The sequence below is a fragment of the Mauremys mutica genome, chromosome 7 (genome assembly GCF_020497125.1).
Source record: "Mauremys mutica isolate MM-2020 ecotype Southern chromosome 7, ASM2049712v1, whole genome shotgun sequence".
NCBI lineage: Eukaryota > Metazoa > Chordata > Testudines > Geoemydidae > Mauremys > Mauremys mutica.
The window spans coordinates 26,689,906-26,710,345 of NC_059078.1; the positions used below are offsets into that span (position 1 = coordinate 26,689,906).

The following is a 20,440-nucleotide window of genomic DNA, read 5'->3' on the forward strand; positions in this document are numbered from 1 at the left end:
TGTATTTACCACAGAGATGCTGGGGGAGGGGTGGAGTTGTAAACACTGCGCAGTAGTAGATCACAATGCTGCTCTGCCTTCTTACTTCTGCTCACAGCGATTTGGCTCCCCCAATGATTCCCATGGGCAGTACTTTTGAGAGGCCACATCTGATTACTTCCTGAATCAGTTCTCATTATTCTTTTTGAGTAAGACAAACACTTGCCAGGTCCTCTGTGGAAAGCTTTAGTCTAAGGTCACTTCACAAGTTGAGGGCTTAGTTTTTGCACAGTTTTACACTCAGTTTGCAATCCCCTAGTGTGGATGCAGTTATACCAATATAAAGGTATTTCAAAACACGCTAATAATGATATAAAAACATCTTTATACTGGTATAACTGTGTCCATATTATGAGGTTGCACAACTTTACTCAAATCATTATCATTTTTTTCAATGAATTTAGTTAAATTCGGACAAAAAATTGTGTGCAGACAGACCTTTAGATACTGAGCGTTGCCAAATACTACATAGTTAGACATGAGGTAGGATAATTTGGGTGTAGCAAACATGGAATGACTCCTGAACTACTGTCAATATATCATTATATCTTTATTTAGGACTTGTCTGCACCGTGCCTTAGTCTGCACCAGACGGGTGTAAATTTTAGTCAGCACAAATGTGTCCTGCGCTAACTGGCCTGTGTAGACGCTGCTGGTGCACAATAAAAGTTCCCTAGTGTGTCCTCTTTCCAACAGTACTACGTTAAGGTGAACTACGGAACTTTTAGGGTGCACCAGCAGAGTCCACATGGGTCAGTTAATGCATAACACTGTAAGGCAGACTAAAATTCACACCCTCTGATGTGGACTAAAGCATGCTGTAGAAAAGCCCTTACATACATTTAAGACTTTCTGGGGTATATTCTGTTCTCACACACATGTGAGAACTGTTACTGAAGACAAAGGGAGCTGTGCTCATGTGTCTGAAGATAGAACTGTGCTGTCAAATATGAGGCAACCCAACTATATCATATTGTTTATGGAGGTTTTTTTTTTCATACTAACCCTATGGTTTTCATATGTTTTATTTAAACGTAACATGCAATCAAAGAGAGGTGGAAAAAGAGTCCTGAGAGCACACATATCCAAAGTATGAACTATACAGTGAACTGAACCACAGTGGGACTTGTTAACAACCAGAAGATAAGTGTTCAAAAATTCAAAACTTACAAGTAAAAACAAAAGTGTGTATCTCAAACAAAGTTTCATATAGCCATGCAAGGAAGAAGAGCAGAAACCTCCCTCACATCCAGCAGGGAACTCACGATAAGAGCTGGGCAGAACTTGTTTGACTAATTTTTTTTCAGTGAAAAATACAGATTTAGGTCCACCAAAGCATTTTGCTAATTTTTGTAAAACTCACTGAATTCTTTCAGTTGCAAAAAGAACCCCAGAATTCTGAAAGGGTCTAGATAGTTTGTTGTGACATTTTAACTGGGTACATTTTTACTTTTGGATTCAAAATGACTTTTGAATTTTACTTCAATTGTATTAAAAATATTAAAAGGTAAAAACTTGAAAATGAAATGAACATTTCATTGCATCCCTAATAAAGCATTTAATCTGACTCAAAATGGAATTTTTTCACCGTTTTCAGTTCACCAAAAAATTCAAAAAGTTTTGTGTTAGGGCAACCTGAAATTAATTGCTTTTATATACTCTTTGGTATGGCCACCAAAAAACCAAGTTACTCACACATTTCTCCTTGCCATGCAGATATGGGAAACCCTTAGATACTACTATAATTACTGTGCTAGACGAAACACAAAAACTTTTATTGACTTCCATAGGGCCAGCATATGACCTGAAGTACTCAATCCAACAAACACTTGTGCAAGTGTATAACTTTGCATATTTGACTAGTTGCAAAGACACTATCGTATGAGCAAGGTTACACATCTGTGTAACTATTTGCAGAATTGGGGCCTAATACAGAAAGATGGATAGACAGATTATAGAGCAGTTAATAATACTTCTCTTCAGTATATTTAGAACTTCACAAACTGTCTATCTACTCTGTTCTAGTTCCTTTCTAATTTTAGTATTTAACATCTCCCTAAGAGTAGTTTTTACATACTGAAAGCAAGGCTTGGGGTCAATTTATCTCTTTAAATATCTCTTTTACAAAATGTAATTCATCCATATATTTTCTTTTTCTACTGAATTTAACCTATCTTTACTTTTGTGTCTGACACACTCTGTTGAAATATAAAATACTCATTGAAGTCTGGAGCCAAACCCATTTGCAAGGTTATTCATACTGTAATACACTGAAACAAAATAGTAAAATACACACTAGGAAAGATGGAAACTAGGAATTCTACCAAATTAGCTTCATTTCAGAGCATGCAAGAAAGAGCTAGATTTAAACTGGGCACTGTTAATCCAGTTTTCGGAAACCACAAAACGTGTGGTGATATTATTTAGTGAATTAACACCTGCAAAATGAAGGATATATGCTGCAATTTAAAAAAAAACCCAACATTTTGAATAGTACACTGGACTTCTTAATCACCTTTTAAATTAAAAACCTCTCTCACAAGAGCTCATATTTTTGAATAAAATAGGTAACCACTTCCTTTGGTAATTATAATGACCTTTATCTTAATCAGTGTCTTTTTGAATAAAATAGGTAACCACTTCCTTTGGTAATTATAATGACCTTTATCTTAATCAGTGTCTTTTATTTGAGGTTTGGCCAAACTGTTTTAATACTTGATGATTCATGAACAATGTGTGAGGTGTTCTGCTTGAAGATTTTTACGTCACTTTTGCTGCCAAGTATAAAACTATTTATATGTGCCCTTATTAAGCTCTATGCTTTGATTTTTTTTCCTGAGAAGTCCCCTATGGGTTAGGCAACATCTTTATTTAACATGACTTGCCATGTGATTATAAAGCCACAGTGTAGCAATCTGATTCAAGAGGGAGTGAGTGGTGTCTTAACAACTGAAAATCTCTGGTCTAAAATGATGGGAACTTAGTAGATACATGCTTCATCTGTATAATGGCTAGTAGTGGAGGAGAGTAAACGACTGAAATAGTACCCTCTGAAGTTCCAGTGTATTGCAGGGAACTGTTGCTTGAATTCTCAATGGAAAAGTACTGTAGCAAATAATACATTTTGTGACCAAATTCCAAAGACTAGAATGGCAGAAATAATTTCTCGCTGGCTGAAGTATTCAGGCATAAAAGGTAAGCAATCATGAAAAGAAGGAAAATTTCTAATTTAAAAATTTATCATAAGTCTGTTGTGTTCACACCCTTATGGACAAACACTACAGAATTTAATATGAAATCAGTATATTTCTATAGAAATTTGATAGGGATTTATGGGAACTATGCTAAGCATCAAGGATCTGATTCAAAAGTCCATCTTTGTTCTCCAAAGCATTTAGGCACATGCTTAACGCTTGGCATATATTTAAGTCCCATTGAACTCAATGGGACTTTAGCCTGAGCCTAAAGTTAAGCTTGTGCCTAAATGGTTTGATGAATAGATATGGGCTTAAGCATGTGTGTAAATGCTTTAATGACCTGGGATCCTATAGAAGTGACCAAACAATGAGATTTTATAGACCTATAGATATGCAGTTATATTGAGCCATAATATATCATTCTAAACTACACTATAAGCTTTTTTTAAAAAAAAATATAAAAATTATTTACTATCTTATGTAAGACTTTTCCATACGGGTTTTTAAGTTACTAGGAAACTCAGACATTACAGACATACTGTAGTAGTTCTCTGGAGAGCTGGGTTATTGTTGTTAGTTCTCTAAGGTTCTAGACATTACCATTAAAAATAATTTATGGTCTTATGCAATGCCTATTACTACACTCAGTGGAAAGACCCTCGCTGTTGTATTGGGAACTCATATAGCACTGAAATTTCCCATGATGCTTAACAAACAGAGGGCTAGTAGCTGAGGACTTTACTCAGCCACTGACCCAAGTAGGGAATTATTGCTTGGTGTGCAGAGAGCTTGCCCAGGAGCGCCAATCTTTAAAACAGCACAGACGATTTCAGCCATTACTCCCTCAAATGTGGCCTGCCTGCTCTGTGGGCTTGTGCACATGGTCGTGGTACACAGCCTCTGTCCTCCTTGATCCCTTTGAGTGATATGTTCCTGCAATGGGGGACTAGTCCCTTCACTTCCCCAAATGGAGGCACTGTGGCAGGCTCTTGCATTGTGCCATATAAGTAAGTGGAGACCCCATGAGTCCCTCTTCTCTCCATCTAATGGCAAACTCCAATGGTAGTTCTTCCAAGTATAGGCTGAGGGAAAAGCCACAATGTAGGGCTCTCAGCATTTGGGTCACAGATGAGACAATTTTCCTGCCCTGAAGTGCCTACAGTCTCCATAAGACAGGACAAACACAAGACAAGCCCAGAGAAAACAGTTTCGGAAAAGGTGAGTATGAGGATTATTAACAATGAGAAGAAGGCAGGAGGGATTGTTTGAAGAGAGATTTCATAACCTTAAGTCTGGAAAAAATACCTTCCTGTTCCACCCGTTTACATTAAATCATGCAAGAGGACTGAGCTAGGGTGACCAGATAGCAAGTGCAAAAAATCGGGACAGAGGGTGGAGGGTAATGGGAGCCTATATAAGAAAAAGCCTATAAAATCGGGATATCTGGTCACCCTAGACTAAGTGCTCTGTTAATATGCACTGCACTGCCCTGAAACACTCCGCTGAGGGATGAGAGTGTGATGCTGCATCCCTTCTCCATTTAAATCTCTGCTGTCTGGCCTTTAAGCCATTTATTTCATTTGCATTTTCTCCTACCTATATGGTTCTGATTTGTCTCTTGTAGTACTTGTGCTTTGTGTCCTGCATTTATTTTGTGACTTTGAAATATCTTTTATTGAGCTCTGTTGGACCCTGGATTTGTAGAGCACTTGGAGATGTTCAGTCATAAAAGGTGCTTGTAAAAGGAAACTCCTAGGATTAAGATTAAGAGAATGTGACTTCTTTACTTTCTGACAAATGAAAAAGAACTTCCCTTTCAAAAGAAAGACTCACACATAAAGTCTATTATTTAAGACGTTAATCCAGAAGTTCTTAGGTTATGGTTGGCAATGAAGACCAGTTATTTCTGACTGATCATTCATGCCAGCTGGCAGTGAGAAACTGCCATACTGTAAAATTTCCAGCCATATTGCAAAAGCTGACAAGGGTAGCCATGTTACTTAAAATGGTGCGTGTGTGTGTGGAGAGAAGTGCAGGGGGGGGGAGAGCAGGAAATATACAACCTTCATTTTTCAAGCAAGAAAATAGTAGGGGCAAATTGATGTGTCCTATACAATAAGATTCCTCCATCTAAGTAATGCAAGAAAATCATTTTTATGCCATACCTGTGTTCAAGGTTTCTGCCAACTCAAAGACATACATATGTGTGTGTTTTACAAATAGTACAGAAAATGTCTAAACTGATGACATGGAGAATATGAAAATAGTACAGGGGAAGGTGGAACCAAAGAAACAGAACACAGCTTTATGTCACATGCCTACCGAGACTGGGTGAACAGTACATTGTTTTAGATCATATCATCAGCTGGATCAGAGTTGATTAGTAAAGTGACATGTATTTGATTCATTTCACTGAAAAAAAAACAACCCTAGGTTTACAATTTTATTTGTATTCTCAGGACCTTATTTGGGATTATGTAAAATTGACAGCTGCTTATAATTATTTTGGGTTTCAGTTGAAATAATTAAAAACATCTGCCTTTATCTTAACACTACCAGACTTAAACCCACGAGCTTGGTTTTACCTAACTTCAAAGCTGAAAGCAAAGAATAAAAGAAACCTTTGCATATTACTAACAAATTTCCAGTGATTCATTTATATGTACAACCAGTTATTCGAACAGCCTGCAAACCTTTAATTATCTTTTAAATATATGTAATTTAGAACTGCTAATTAGATAGCAATTTAATGCTCTCACAGGGATTCAGATGCTGTCTTTTTAAAAATGTAAACTCCAATAGGAATAATCATTGGCATTCAAGTGATTGAATTTTTCAGTTATTTAAATGAACACGAGGCATTTACACTGTTCATATCATTTAAATATTCTGCTGTCAGCTGCAGCTGTAGAGTTTTACGGACTCTGAATAAAGCAAGGGTAAGTGTAGGTTATCTTACGTTCCAGGAGGGACTCCCCAGAGAGGAATGAGATTTGCTGCTTATGAAAGGCTAACACTGCTTAAGTGGGGCATTAATGTTTCCTCTGAGACTTGGATTTTTCTGTTTTCTATATTTGGAGAAACAAATTTTCCCAGAATTTACAGCTCTGAAAGACTTAATACTAGTTTAGCAATCTTTAAATACACAGGTCTTTTAGCTATATACAATATATCATGGCATTTAATGTTTTAATTTAAACTCATTGACTTACTCTAGTAGCCAAACTGCCAACATATTTAGGTGAGGGGTTTATAGTGCATGTATAGCCTTTGTTTCCTGAATATACCTTCCCCTATTAGGACCAATCTTTAAAATAAATTACATAAAGATGTGCATCATTTTGAGGAAAGCAATTTATCAATTAGACTACATATTGCAATGATAGAAAACATTATTTATGTATAGCCATTCCAAATACCATCATTGCTAGCATTCCTGAGCTAAAGCTAAGAGTGAGTTTCAGTTTCCCCTTGAGAATAGAACAGTTTGATTTAAACTTAGACATGTTATAAAATCCTTAGTCAAAACCGAGTAAGAAACTGAAACTCTGGTACAGCAGTATTTAAATTCTAAGTCATCATGGATTATGTAGGATTTATCTATGAGCCATGACACATTCATAATCTCAAATTTAGCAAAAATAAAAGGGCAGAATATGATGCTTCTCAATTCAATACTGTATGTAGTCATCTGTGAAAAACAGAGAAATTAAGAGACTCTCCTCCCCCAAATGAAATTTTGTTAGTTTATTCCATTCCATAAAGCACAATTCATTCCTTTTGTGAACAACAGCCCAGATTCTGATGTCAATTACAAGGGAAAAGAGCCAGAGATTCTATGCAGTCCACTAGGGACTTCACTACTAGTGATCAAATTTCCGTGGAAGGTGCTCAGATACTGTGGTGATGGGCAGCAGTACAAATCCCTAAAATAGACAGATAAGACAGTTACACAGGTATAAGCCCAGAGTAACAGTATCCACTACAAATTAAATGACCTTCCTGAATTTCTCTGTAACCCCTCCATCTTCTCTTCAAGAACCATTTCTCCTGTGACTCTACAAAAACTAGCTAACCAGTAATGGCTAGGCTGAGGGATAATCAGGTATAGTTGAGGTGTATATTTTTAATTATTATAAAAATGTATATAATTCAATTGTAATCCTCTCTCCAGCCCTTAATACGTCAATTGTCTTCATAGACTAAGTTCTTCAGGATAAGCACTATGTCTTCCTGTGTGTTGACAGTGTCTAGCACAATGGAGGTGCTCACTGAATATCAATAAAAATAACAATATAAAGGGATAAGTGTAAATAGGATAGAAATCTTTCCTCGGGTGTGCATATTTCAAGAATCCATAAGGACTATGGTAAGCCAATTAACACTGACTTGAAAAACCTAAATAAAAGGAGCAAAATCAAATGTATTTATTGTTAAATCAATGATTCCTAGGTTCATACAAATATGAAATTGTTAATGATTAAACAGAAGTAAAACAACTTTGTTATGCAAAGTAAAATTCTGCACTCATTACAAAAAATAAGGATTTGTAATGGAAATGACAGACAGCAGTGATCTTATAGAGATGCCCAAATAAAAAACAAACTAACAAAACAGATAAGATCTACTTCTGATCTCATTTGCACAAATAAAGTCAATGAAGTTACTCCTGATTTAAATTGGTCTATATCAGATTTGGAGAGTTATCCCCATCAATAACTAGTAATGCCTTACACATATGTGGCACTTTCATCCAGAAGACTCCCAAAACACTTTACCCTTGGGGGTCTCTCTCTCTCTCTCCTCCCCACCCCCACCCCACCAGTAGATAAGGGGTTGTTGCACCCACAAGTGAAATGAAGCTATACAATGTTTGTAAAACTGTACAGCAGTTCTGGGAGGGGAAGAGATTATTTCACCCAATAAAGCTTCCAATTGTCTATGAATATCACCTTGTATATTACATATGGATGTATAGATTAAATATCATAGTGTGTATGAGCTTTACAGACACATAGGGCAGGGGCCATCTTTTTGCTATGTGTTTGTACAGTGCCTAGCACTACTGAAGTATAAATAACAATTAGTAATAGACTCTCTCCCAGCCCTGAAAAACTTGAAATGTATATGAAAGAATAATGACACTAGACCATTATGAGAACAAGAATAAAGAATGGAAAGGGAACAAAGCCAAGAAAAGGATATTATTTGCTAAAGAAAGCAGATGATACAATTTGTTTAGTTTCATATAGTTGTTTTTTATGGGTTTGTTTGTTTGTTTTTTAACATGTTGTCCTTTTTGGCTCAGAACAGAGATTAGTGGCAGAAAGAGGTGTGAAAGAAGTAAATTTCAGGGGGACAAAGAAGCTACTCTCAATACATTACTATACTGTATTCTACTGTGTTTGCATCAAACCTATATACAGTATACAACAAAACTGCATGCAGAGTGCATTAATATCTTGATTTTCCTAAAACTGTGACTCAACTTCCAGTCTGCAAAAGTGGTTTCCCCTTAGTTTTGATTCTGAATGTTATTTGCTTTTCTTTGCAAAATGTATCAAGTCCTTATAAATATATACAGTATTCTACAAGAATAATTTAAAACACTGAAGTCTCACAACTGTAAGCTCTAGTGTGTTGGACCATTTCAGTAGTTTTTTTTAACAGGGACATTTTTTTCTCAGCATAGAAGTACTCACTATTTATTTTTTCCATACTACAGTACAAAAAGCCACTCTTAAATATATCAGAAAAAGGAAACATATAATTTTTTTCCTTTTGCCTTTTAAAAAAAATCCAGTAGATATTTGTTTCTGCATTCTAATACTGTATTTTTAAGTCAAGAGAAACACATTAAATATCATTTTTAGCTTTCTCTTTTTTACATAAATGTAACATACTAAAAACAGGTGTGATTCAAAGTTGCATTCATATCTGTTTCGAATAAGGAAAGAATTGGTACTGCCTATTCCCAGTGCCCATGAGGCCCACACTGCAAGAGTACTGAACTTGGCAGTGCTAGGGTGCCACCTAATGGCAATTCTTCCTCAATTCATCACTGGTTTATAACCACAGGGGAACTGGAAAGGGCATTTTTTCTGACTCAGTGTTCAGACAACAAAGGATTATGAAATGGATAGAAAACTAGCAACAAGATGTTGAATTTTAACACTACACACAGGCACATTCTCAATAAGAACTACATAGAGCAGAAGATTGGAAAATCTATTACTAATTACATTGTTCCTATACTATACTGCCCTCTTCTAAGGCAATGTCTCCTGGTATTTCTAGTGTGGGTGCACTGGCTATGAAAGACCTGGTTTAGTGTGACAGAGCTAATGACAACAAATTTAACCAAAGAGAAAAAATATTCATCACGGGAAGAGAATGAAAAATAAGAGATGGCCTCAAGAGAGGTGGGATAGGAAGGGGAAAAAAGGGAAAAACTGTTTCTCAGAGCTACAACTGGACTATTCAACTCTTTTTAAAACCTTTGGTGGAGAAATGTAACTAAACACAGGTACAGTCCTCCTGGAATAGTCCATTCAGCTCCCCTGCATGACCACAACGGTCTGTAAAGACATCCTTGCAGCACTAGAGGTCACAAATCAGTTTCTTTCCCTGCAGGTTGCCCAGCAGTGATTGTTCCCACTAACAGTCTACACAAAAAACTCCACTTATCTTAAATGAAAGTAAAATTTATTCAACAAATGGGAGAAAATAAAGAGACACAACAAACAATAAAAAACAGTTTGCAAAATATAAACCCAACATGACCAATCAGTAGACGTATTGTAGCTAGCAAGGCTCCAAGCTAAATGGCAAAAGATACTGATTAAATAAGATAAAATCCTTACATATTACAAACCTCCCCCCCCCCCCCCCCGCGCCCCAACCCAGCTGTTGCTAGCCTGCCTGTCTTTTCAGGCACCCGCAAAGGGAGTTTCTCAAGAAACAGTATGCCTCTCTTTCCCACATCACTCCAGAATTCAACAGCTATGGCTCATTGGAGTTAGCCACTCAGGAGTCTATGAGTATAGTAGCATTACATCATCTCAGACAAAATTAATGATAATCTAAACCAGTTTGAATCCAGCTGGTACAATGTATGATTGGAGGTAACCCCAAATTATGCAGAAGTTTTAGCTAATATCCTCTGTTAACTATTTAATTCCAATCCTGCATGCATGTCCCAATCTTGATTGCCATGAAGTTAAAGGGAGTTTCCTCATTGGCTTTAATGGGACCTGGATTTGGCCCACAATAATTGTAATTTTCTTATAAAAAGAATTACATCCATAATGGCCCAGTCCAGCCATCATTGCATAAACAAAAGCCCCACTGCAGTCAATGAAAGTTTGTCAATATGCAGTGATTACAGGATGCCGATTTTAAAAAAGATTCTTCCAAAAACTGAAAGGAAGATAGACTGAACGTACTGTATTGAGCTCACTGCAGCTGACAGCTTTCAGGCACGCTTCCCAACGTTTTGATTTTAAAAAGAAGGAAGATTGTATAGGTAATGAGATAAATATACCCAGGATGTACAGTGGTGAGAGGGGTGTTGATGGTAATGTATTCATTTCTCCCATTAAAAAATACTGCCACAACTTAATTCAGAAAGGTGGGTAACACTATTTGCCAGACTAATTTACATTAGGCTCTCTTGTTGGATTTCATTACAATTTGTTCCTTAAAAATCTACTGCGTAAAGAATGGATAACACATCATTTATAGTACAGTGTTTGAAGTCAGTACTTTGCAGGAGGAGGATGGGAAGGTGGTGTGCGGGTGCGCATGTTTTAAAACTCTTGTAGGGGGGCTTTAAAATATACAAATGTATTGTGTGAAAATACAGGCCACAAGGTGCATTCCATGGAACAAAAAAAAAATGCTCTTCAGAAGTTTATTTAAGAACCAAGGATGAAGTGATGGTTGTCTAGAGAGGGTGGTGAACCCTATCAAACAGAAAATCTCACCTCACCTCCCTCCATTTTTAGAGCATCTTTTCAATTAAAGGAGCCGATGCCATATCCAAGAAAATGAATCACACCTTCAACAAAATATTCACTTCAATACACAAAGAAAAGGGAAATACTGACTGTGATAAGTTCCGAAAGAAGGAACACCCCTGCCTCCCCCCGACCTCTAAAAAGTTGATAAGAGCAGAATACCAGTTATTTCAGCACTGTACCAACAGCAGACAATTAGTAACACAAATGTAACAGAAATGCTTAAATAGTTAGTTAGTGCCTTCTTATTTTCTTTCCTCCAAATCTACACATGTAGAAAATAAAGAAATTTAAATTCATTTAATAAAAATATTTAACCAAAGAGTTTTTTTCTCATTTTACCTTCTCTCTTATTTCCCCCCTTTCTAGTCTCTCTCTCTTTCACTCATTCCATCCATGTATCTCCACATAGGGGTTTTGGGTTTGTTTGTTTTTTAAAATTTTTGCCTAGTAATTCCTCCTCCCTTGCCTCTTTCACCATAAGTATTTCCACTGACACCTTTACCTTCCGCTGCAAGGCTCCAAAGAAGATGTGGACTAATATGGTGACACGTAGGGCTTGTCTACAGAGCAGGGTAATGCAGACTACGGAGGTCCGACTTCTAAAGTGCACTAACATGCTGCGCATTGTTTGGTCCATACAGACTTGCTAGTTTGCATTAAAGGTTCCCTGTTGCACTTTACTATAGTGCGGTACTACGTTAAAGAGCACTATGAACCTTTAGTGTGCACATGGACCAATTAATGCTTAGCACATAAGTGTGCTTTAGAAATCACACCCTCTAGTGCACATTATCCCACCATGTAGAGAAGCCCTAAGAAAGATGGGAACCAAGGACAGGTGGGAAGTAGGTCACTGCTCTTACACTCTCTCCTCCCGCATCATCTTATCTTCAGTGCAGAGTTAAGCTGAGGGTGGGAGGATGTGGTGACACCAAGAGAGCTGAGTCTTATCTCAGATCAGTAGATTCATGGCTTTGACCCCATCCACTCCCTCTTTGCAATGAGATACGTACACTGGAGAGTGGGTAGTGGAGGTGGTGAGTGGGGAGAGGAGATAATGCTAAAAACGTTCATTAACCCACAGCTAGTCTGTTGTAATGTTCTCAAGTCCAAAAATGAAAAATCTGCCACGGTGCCATGGAATGTGTGGTACAGCTGACAACACAGTATGTGCATAGCTGTTTCACATTATAGAAGTAGCTGGGTGAAATCCTGGGATTTCTGCCCTTTACTTCAGTAGGGCCAAGATTTCACCCTCAGTCTACATGTGTTAGACAGGAGATCATCATCATTATTACTAATCTATATTGCAGCATTGCCCAAAGACCCCAGTGAGGTTCGTTGCCCTATTATACTAAGTGCTATACATACACACAGAAAAATGCAATTACCGCCTCAAATAGCTTATGGTGTAATTTGAGACAAATATTCAACAAGAGTAATGAACAAAGGGAGGAAATGGGTGGAGGGAGGACACAGACAATGATAATAAGATCATGCGGTTATATAGGTCAGCTATGTGCAGAACTTGATGGTTGCAAATTGTTTGAATTTAAAAAAAATATCAACTACCCTGACTGTCATCCAACCTAACCACTATTATTTGGCTGATTTCTAGAGAGAGAGAGGGCTGGACCACAGTAGTAAAGTATGCAAACCTCTTATTATAGGGTAGAACAGAATTCTTTGGTTCATCGTTACATGTGTATGTGAAATTCTATCAGTTCAACTCCAATAATGAGGAACAAGATCTGTGCTTTATCACTGTACTAGCATTCCTGGCTAAATTCAAACATGTTCTTGCAACTTCCTCAGTTAATAAGGTTTGTTAACTAAAAACAGGTGGAAAAGGAAGACGTACAGGAACAATACAGAGGAAACTCTGTTTATCCAAAATACACTGCAGAAAATGGTTAAAGACCAATTCACATATATCAAGCTACGAGCCCTTTAATGCAGCCAAGGCCAATGAAACCAATTAAGTGTTAGCTGCACATGTTAAAGCTGCCTCCCAGGCAGAGTTCACATTCATGCTCAAACCCTGCAAGATTTTTTAAAACAAGATTGAAACCAAAAAACAAACATTGAAGCGAAATTTTGCCATGGATCAAAAACTGGCTAAGAGTCAGGGAACAAAAAATAGGAATAAAGAGTTTTCATCTTGGTGAACAGCAGGCAGCCTCATGGGTCCAGACTATGTCTGATGCTGTTTTATATATTTATTAGCAACCTGGAAATTGGGTGAGCATGGAGGTAGCAACATCTGCAGATGAGACAAAGTTATTTGGGTTAGTCAAGTGCATAGAAGACTAAAGTACTTCAGGAAGATCTTACCAAGCTAGGTAAATGGGCAGCACAATGGTAGATGACATTTAATGTTGGTAAGTGTAAGATAATGCACACTGGAGGAGAAAAATGAAATTGTACATACATCTTACAAGTAGAGCCCTGTGCGAATACATAAAGGTGTATCCGTATCCGATCCGCAAAAACTGTCTGTGGATAGATGCATCCGCGGATGTGTATATTCGCGGATATCTGCAGATTTGCAGGGCTCTAAATAGCTCCACAGGACACTGCAGCAGTGATGCAGGGCTGTGTCAAGTCCCCAACCGCTCCCTGGCTCCACTTCTCCCCAGAGACCTCCTGCCCTGCCACCCACTCTGACCCTGCCATACCTCCTTTCTCGCTCCAGGCAGGAGGCTACAATTCTGGATCCTTCTATGCAGTCCTGCTCTTCCTGTGGTGAGACACCCCTACGCAGTTACGGAGGCTCTAACGCATGCAGTTATTGCTGCCTGCTCATTTAAAGAACAACCCCACCTTCAAAACTGTGCTTGGCTCATTCCCTTTCAGGAGTTATAGTTTACCTCCTTCCTCAGAGCAAGCTGGGGGCTACAACTCCCAGAATGCCCAGCAGGCTGGGTGACAGCTGCTCCATTCAGGTGAGTGTGTGCTGCAGAGCGCGGTGTTGATACAAAATTTGTATCTGCATCTGCATTGAGAGCCACAAAAATGGTCTATGGCAATCCTTATCCACAGATAGCCGCAGATACAAAGCAGATACCTGCAGATTTTCAGGGCTCTATTTACAAGGTTCTAAATTAATTATATCACCTCAGAAAAGGGACCTGGTCAACCCTGTGAACAGCTCAATAAAGATTCTGCTCGGTGTGCAACTGCAGTCAAAAAAGCAAACAAGATGTAAAAATGGGTAAGGACAAGGATGAGGAATAACACTGAAAAAATGATTATGCCATTATATATATATATCAACGGGACAGCCTAATCTGAAATACTTGCCACTGCATCTCCAAAACAGATACTGCAGAATCAGAAGAGGTTCAGGGAAGGGCAACAAGAACGAGTAGGATAGAAAAACTCTTATATGAAGAGAGATTGAAAAGATTAGGATTGTTTCATTTAGCAAGGAGTCAAACATGAGAAAATATGATCAAATAATGAATGGTATAGAGAAGGTTGATCAGGAGCTCTGTTCTCTCGTGAGGGAAAAAGGGTATTGAATTAAATTTAAAAGGTGGCAAATTAAAAACTGATAAAAGGTTTTTATCACACAAGAAAAGGGTTTCTTCCTTAATTAAACTGTGGAACTCATCGCTGCTGGACGCCATTTAGGCTAGTAAGATTAAAAAAGGATTAGACAGTTATATGAATAGGAAGGATATTCAGTTATAACAGTTAATATTAACAAAATATTGGAAAGATGTAAAATCTTATACTTCACAATTTAAGACAATCTCTAGATCTACTAAGGATTAAGATGAGACATTCCTGGGGGTGGGGGTTGGGCAGATTACAAGACTTCTGCCCACTGTGGAGTTTCTTGCACCTTCTTTTGGATCATCTAGTGCTGCAAATTGTTGAAGACAAGATACTGGACTAGATGGACCATGGTACTGACCCACTATAGCAATCCCTGTGTTTACATATATGGTACACACACTACAAATTTGAACAACAGATGGAAGTACAAGGTACTTTTAAAGAAAGAGAAATCCTCCTTACTATATAAAAAAAAATGTAATGAGCAAATTTCTGTTAGGGTGCCTTTAAAGATACTATAATGTGCATCTTGCTCCTTGCTTAGTTCGCCACTTCTACCAAAAGCTGCTGAGAAAAAAGCTATTCCATTCACCCATGTAAGTTCCAGAGCTGATCTTTTCATTTGCTTTCCTCCAGTCAAATAATAAATAAGGAAACAATCAACTCAAATACAAATGTTAATTGAGTGTGTAATTCCTAATCCAAATGTTAGACAGACAAAATGTTTGTGCTGACTGACAATGCAGGATGTGCTAATGACTTCATAAATCATACTTTTCAATAATTCTAATTTATTTATATATGAAATTAGCCATCCAATTAATATTGCTGTTTTCTACTAAAATATTGTTGAAATCAGATATTACCCTAAGTGCCTACTAGAGAAATACATATGGCATCCACATGTGTACTAGAGTGAATTCATTAACACCAGTGTTTTACTAAGGGTTGATGGTGATGGAACACTTGTATGCACTGTTCCTAAACAATGATGCAATCAAGAACGAAGCTATTCTCCAGGGTATTATGTCGATAAATATTTGCATAATGGACACTTCTATTTTACTTATTTCGATTAATGCAAACAAGATGACAAAGGAAATAAAGGTGAACTTTGTTGCTATTTTACTAAAAATCCCTTGTGTTCCTATTTGACTATAAAATGTGCTTTTTTTTTTTAAATTCTGTACATATTTTAAATTGGAATCCACTTTAAAATGACAAATAGGGGTTATTACATAGTAATAGAGCATTCAATTTCAGTGTAAAATGCACATAATTATAGCAATTTTGGTGTTTGCCATTCTATATAACAGAGGTTTATATCTTTTAGAGACTAACTTGTATATTTATGTACCATGGAATTATTTGTGTTAACATTTGTTTCTATTATGCTGTAAAATATACTAAGCATTTATACTCAACCCTATGTTCAAAAGTGGCATTTCTCACAGGCATGAGGTATTATATTTTGATCTTCATTACCAATATTATATTCTTCACACATTAAGTAAATATAATAACTATAAATGCATAAAATAAGTGAACAAATAGCTTTCTTACCAATGGTCTGAGTTCTGGATGTGTCAAAATGTATCCATTGTTTGTAATTGCAAAAGCATATCCATGAATACCTAACTGTAAGAATAAATGAGAAAGGAGTATTAATTAGCTTGGTCTCGAGTGAATTCTTAAACAAAAAAGCAGCCAAACATTTAGTAGTTTACGGCTTAAACCTGGCATTCATAACCGTTATCTCAACACAATATTTCATTAAAATGAATGCAAAGCACCAATCCTTGACATTTTGTGAACTTGGTAAATAGCACAATTTTAAAATGTCACAAATACATTTTGCTTTCTCGGATACTTATTCCTACGTACTTGATTTGAACTTTTTAAAACATTATTTATAAAAGAAAAACATAACAGGTGTGATGTGATACACTATGTGCTAAAATGAAGGGATGTTGGAATTTAGTAAACTCACAAATGCACAGGAGGAGCCGGGTTCTGCTTCCCTACTTGTGCAAGTGGCTGCATTAGATCAATGGAACCACTGATATCAATGGAACTGCTCCCATGAGTAGGCTGAACAAGAGGTGACCTATTATCAGTGATATTTACATACAACAGTGTTGAGGATATTTCATTACCAAATTATTTCAAGTTTACTTCTATATACACAGAACAAGGATTAATTCTAATGCAGACGTTCATGTAATTTATATTTCTGGATTGAACAGAACTTTGGGAACTCATTTGAGAGCAATGAAATGTTTCATTAGGCCCATAAGTACAAGTAATCAAAGTTAGCACTGCACTTATTTAAATAACAATCCTACCTTTTGATAATATTCCTATTACACAGTTGGCTGTACCCATTGACTACAATAAATGTACTTTCAAATCACTGATATGGTCATTAAAACATCCCTTAGCGTAAACTTGGCACTGATACAGTATCTTTCTGTAGGTGCTGTACATAACTCAATGTTACCATCGTAAAGATTTGTATATAGATTTAGATATCAATCACTATCTTTTCCACTGAATTATTTCAATTTTGAGACACTGTGATGTAACATTTATCTGTAAAATTATCCCATGTGTTACATAATAAAGGAATGTCATTGTGTTCAAATACTTAAGTACACTGCAATCCGTTCCAAGCTAGCAGTACCCTGGTTTGTCAGTCAGCTTAAATTTCTTGTTGTTATTAAACTATTTTTATAAAAATCACTATCCCCTATTAAAGCCCCGATTCAGCAAATGATCCATCTTCAGCAATGTACTGACATATATGCTTAAATTCAGGTACATGATTAAAACTTTACCAAACAGGGATGAATTATAGCACATACTTAAATGCTCTGTTGAATTGTGTCCTAGTACAAAATGATCTGGATAGAAATGTTAACAGTCAAAAGTCAGAGCCATTTCTCACAGTGATAACTAGAACAGCAAGTCTGAAGATTTCTGTAATTTACTGGAAAGATAAAACTCAGGGTGGCATTATAGCTAGATCAGCAAGAGCTCCTATCTGATTGAGATTTATATTGTATTTCGCTCAGAATTATCAGATACATATTCAATTCTATCTGCCATAGAGAAGGTTGCTTCATGAATTAGCAGTTGCAATAAGGGTAATAGAAGGTGGTAGGCTCTTGGCATCTCTTCATAAAGCAAAAAGAAAACAATTTCGGACATATTTTACCAATTATACTATGACATGTGAACTTGCATCTGGCTAAATATCAGATCTCACGTATAATTGCCTATATGGTGATAATTGCAGAAAAAATTTAAACAATTAAAGTAAGATAATGAAATAAATGTGGGTGGGATACATCCTAGAAACAATATTTAGCTATTTGAATTGCTCTGTGCCTTCAAGTGTGGCACTTCATCATGGTTTATGCCATGCTTGAAGATGTACAAAATGTTTCTTCTGTTTTCAGAGACATTGCTGCTTCCAGCAGCATTCCCCGTTAAAAATATTGGGACTCTCTCTCAAACTGATAGATTTTTTCAAAAGGGAAGAAACTTTGTATGGCCACTGCAAAGTGACACGTAAGAATGAAAATATTAATGAGTCAAATCCCACTTTCTTCATTCAGGACAAATAGGATGACCAGATCACCACACTAAAATATCAGGACATATTTGGGTGCCATTGGCCCCGCTCACAGTCCACCACCGCTCCTCCCAGGCCCTGCCCCCACTCTGCCCCAGGTCCTGCCCTCTCCCCACTCACCCTCCGCCCACTGCGCCCTTCCTTCCTCATCCCCCAGCCTGCCGCTGGCTTACTGCGTCCCTCCTCAGTCCCCCACCCACTGCTCGCCTCCCCGCCTGCTTGCTTGCCCGCCCGCAGCTTGCATCTTCACCCACACAGCGCTGACTTCCCCTCTTCCGGGTGGGTGCTTGCCCACCCCTCGCCTCTTCCCACCCCTGCACGCCTTCGCTCCACCCCCATTCAACCCCCTTCCCCCAAGTCCCCACCCCTGCCCTGCCTCTTCTCAGCCTCCTCCCCTGAGTGCGCCACGTATGTGCTCCTTCCCCCTCCCACCTGGAAAGCGCTAAGCGCTGCCAAACCGCTGTTAGGTGGTGGGAAGCACTGTGGGGGGGAGGGAGTGGAGATGTGGCACGCTGGGAGGAGGGGGGAAAAGGAGGCGAGGAGGGTGGAGCTTGGCTGCAATTTTTCCCCATGCATGCTCCAGCCCCAGAGCACCCACGGGGTCAGCATCTCCCTCCTGCTCACCTCCTTACCTAAATATCGGGACAAATGGCGTCCCAATCGTACATTGATCGGGATGCAGGACAAAGGGTTAAATATCGGGATAGTCCCGATTTTATTGGTGCAGCTGGTCACCCTAAGGACAAACTCCCACTGGAATCAATGAAAGTTTTGCCCGAGTAAGGACTGCTGGTAACAGCTCATTGTTACTGTTCATCTTCCACTGCCCAAAGCCTATCTCATCCAAGCTGAGAATTCCAAGGTAGCAGAGTTCCATCTCCAAGCAACAGTATCATGTCCCTATATGAATGTCACTGAATAAATAAAGCATTCCATATATTGCATTTAGGGGAGTACATCCCATATATTGACCATGTGCTTCCATCAAAATAAAGATATTTCATATTATACAATTGACAAATGCTTATAGTGTGTTAAAAATGGATGTTATAATTCAAACTTTTTTTGCCTCCATAATTAAACTGCATAATAATAAAGAGCCTCTTACAATTACCTTCCCTTGTGTTACACAGTGTAGTGTAAAATACCTCCTTGAAATCAAAATCTATTTCTCAGAAAGAGAGACATATATTATTTCATAGAATCAGACTGAGCCTTCACTATATAATACGGTCAACGTAGATAAAACAGTTTTTAATCTCTTGCTCCTGAGCACCCCAAAACAAACAACAGAAACCAAAACCAAGAAACTGTCCCATGCCTCCTTTCTTGATCACTCTAGACAACACCACCATCCTGCCTAACGTGACCAGATTTCCCGATATTATAGAGACAGTCCCGATTTTGGGGTCTTTTTCTTATATAGGCTCCTATTATCCCCCACCCCATCCCGATTTTTCACATTTGCTGTCTGTTCATCCTAATACTGCCTGTCACTTAGGCCTGTAACCTAGGCAACATCATCAACTCAGACTTCTCTAGGTCCTCATATTCAGGCTATGTCAAACTCTTTCAGATTCTTTCTGCATAACATCTCTAAGATATGGTCTTTCGTATTCAGCCATATAGCTGTCGCAATCCGTTGCACAGTTATGGCTATGTATGGCCACTTGTCGGTCCACGGCCATCTTGAACCTGTTTAAAGGACAAGACAGCCTCCATGTTGGACCAAGTTCTTGTTAAGGGGCAGAGATGCTATCCTGCCCAGCAACACTGGTTGTGTATGCATTCCTTTTTTTTTACTGGGTCAGCTAAGGGTCGGGCTAGTGCCGTGTGCAGAGGCCTGATCCTGCCCAGCAACTTGTGGTGTCGTGTGCAACATTTTGGTGCTGTGTGCATTTTTCCCGCTCTTTTTGGGCCCGGTTATCTAAGGGTCAAACTTGTTTACTCAACTACCCCAGTGTGCCGTGTGCAAATCCTGC

General features: G+C 38.1%; 1 protein-coding gene across 10 annotated transcripts in view; it reads right to left on the reverse strand.

Annotated features, from left to right (window-relative positions):
* Window positions 1-20,440, reverse strand: part of CACNA2D3 (calcium voltage-gated channel auxiliary subunit alpha2delta 3) — a 752,236-nt gene that overhangs the window by 155,054 nt on the left and 576,742 nt on the right. For all 10 annotated transcript variants that reach the window (XM_045024490.1, XM_045024489.1, XM_045024494.1 and 7 more), the window contains exon 16: window positions 16,385-16,459. In XM_045024490.1, the coding sequence (XP_044880425.1) occupies window positions 16,385-16,459 (75 nt within the window). The remainder of the gene's footprint in view (window positions 1-16,384; window positions 16,460-20,440) is intronic.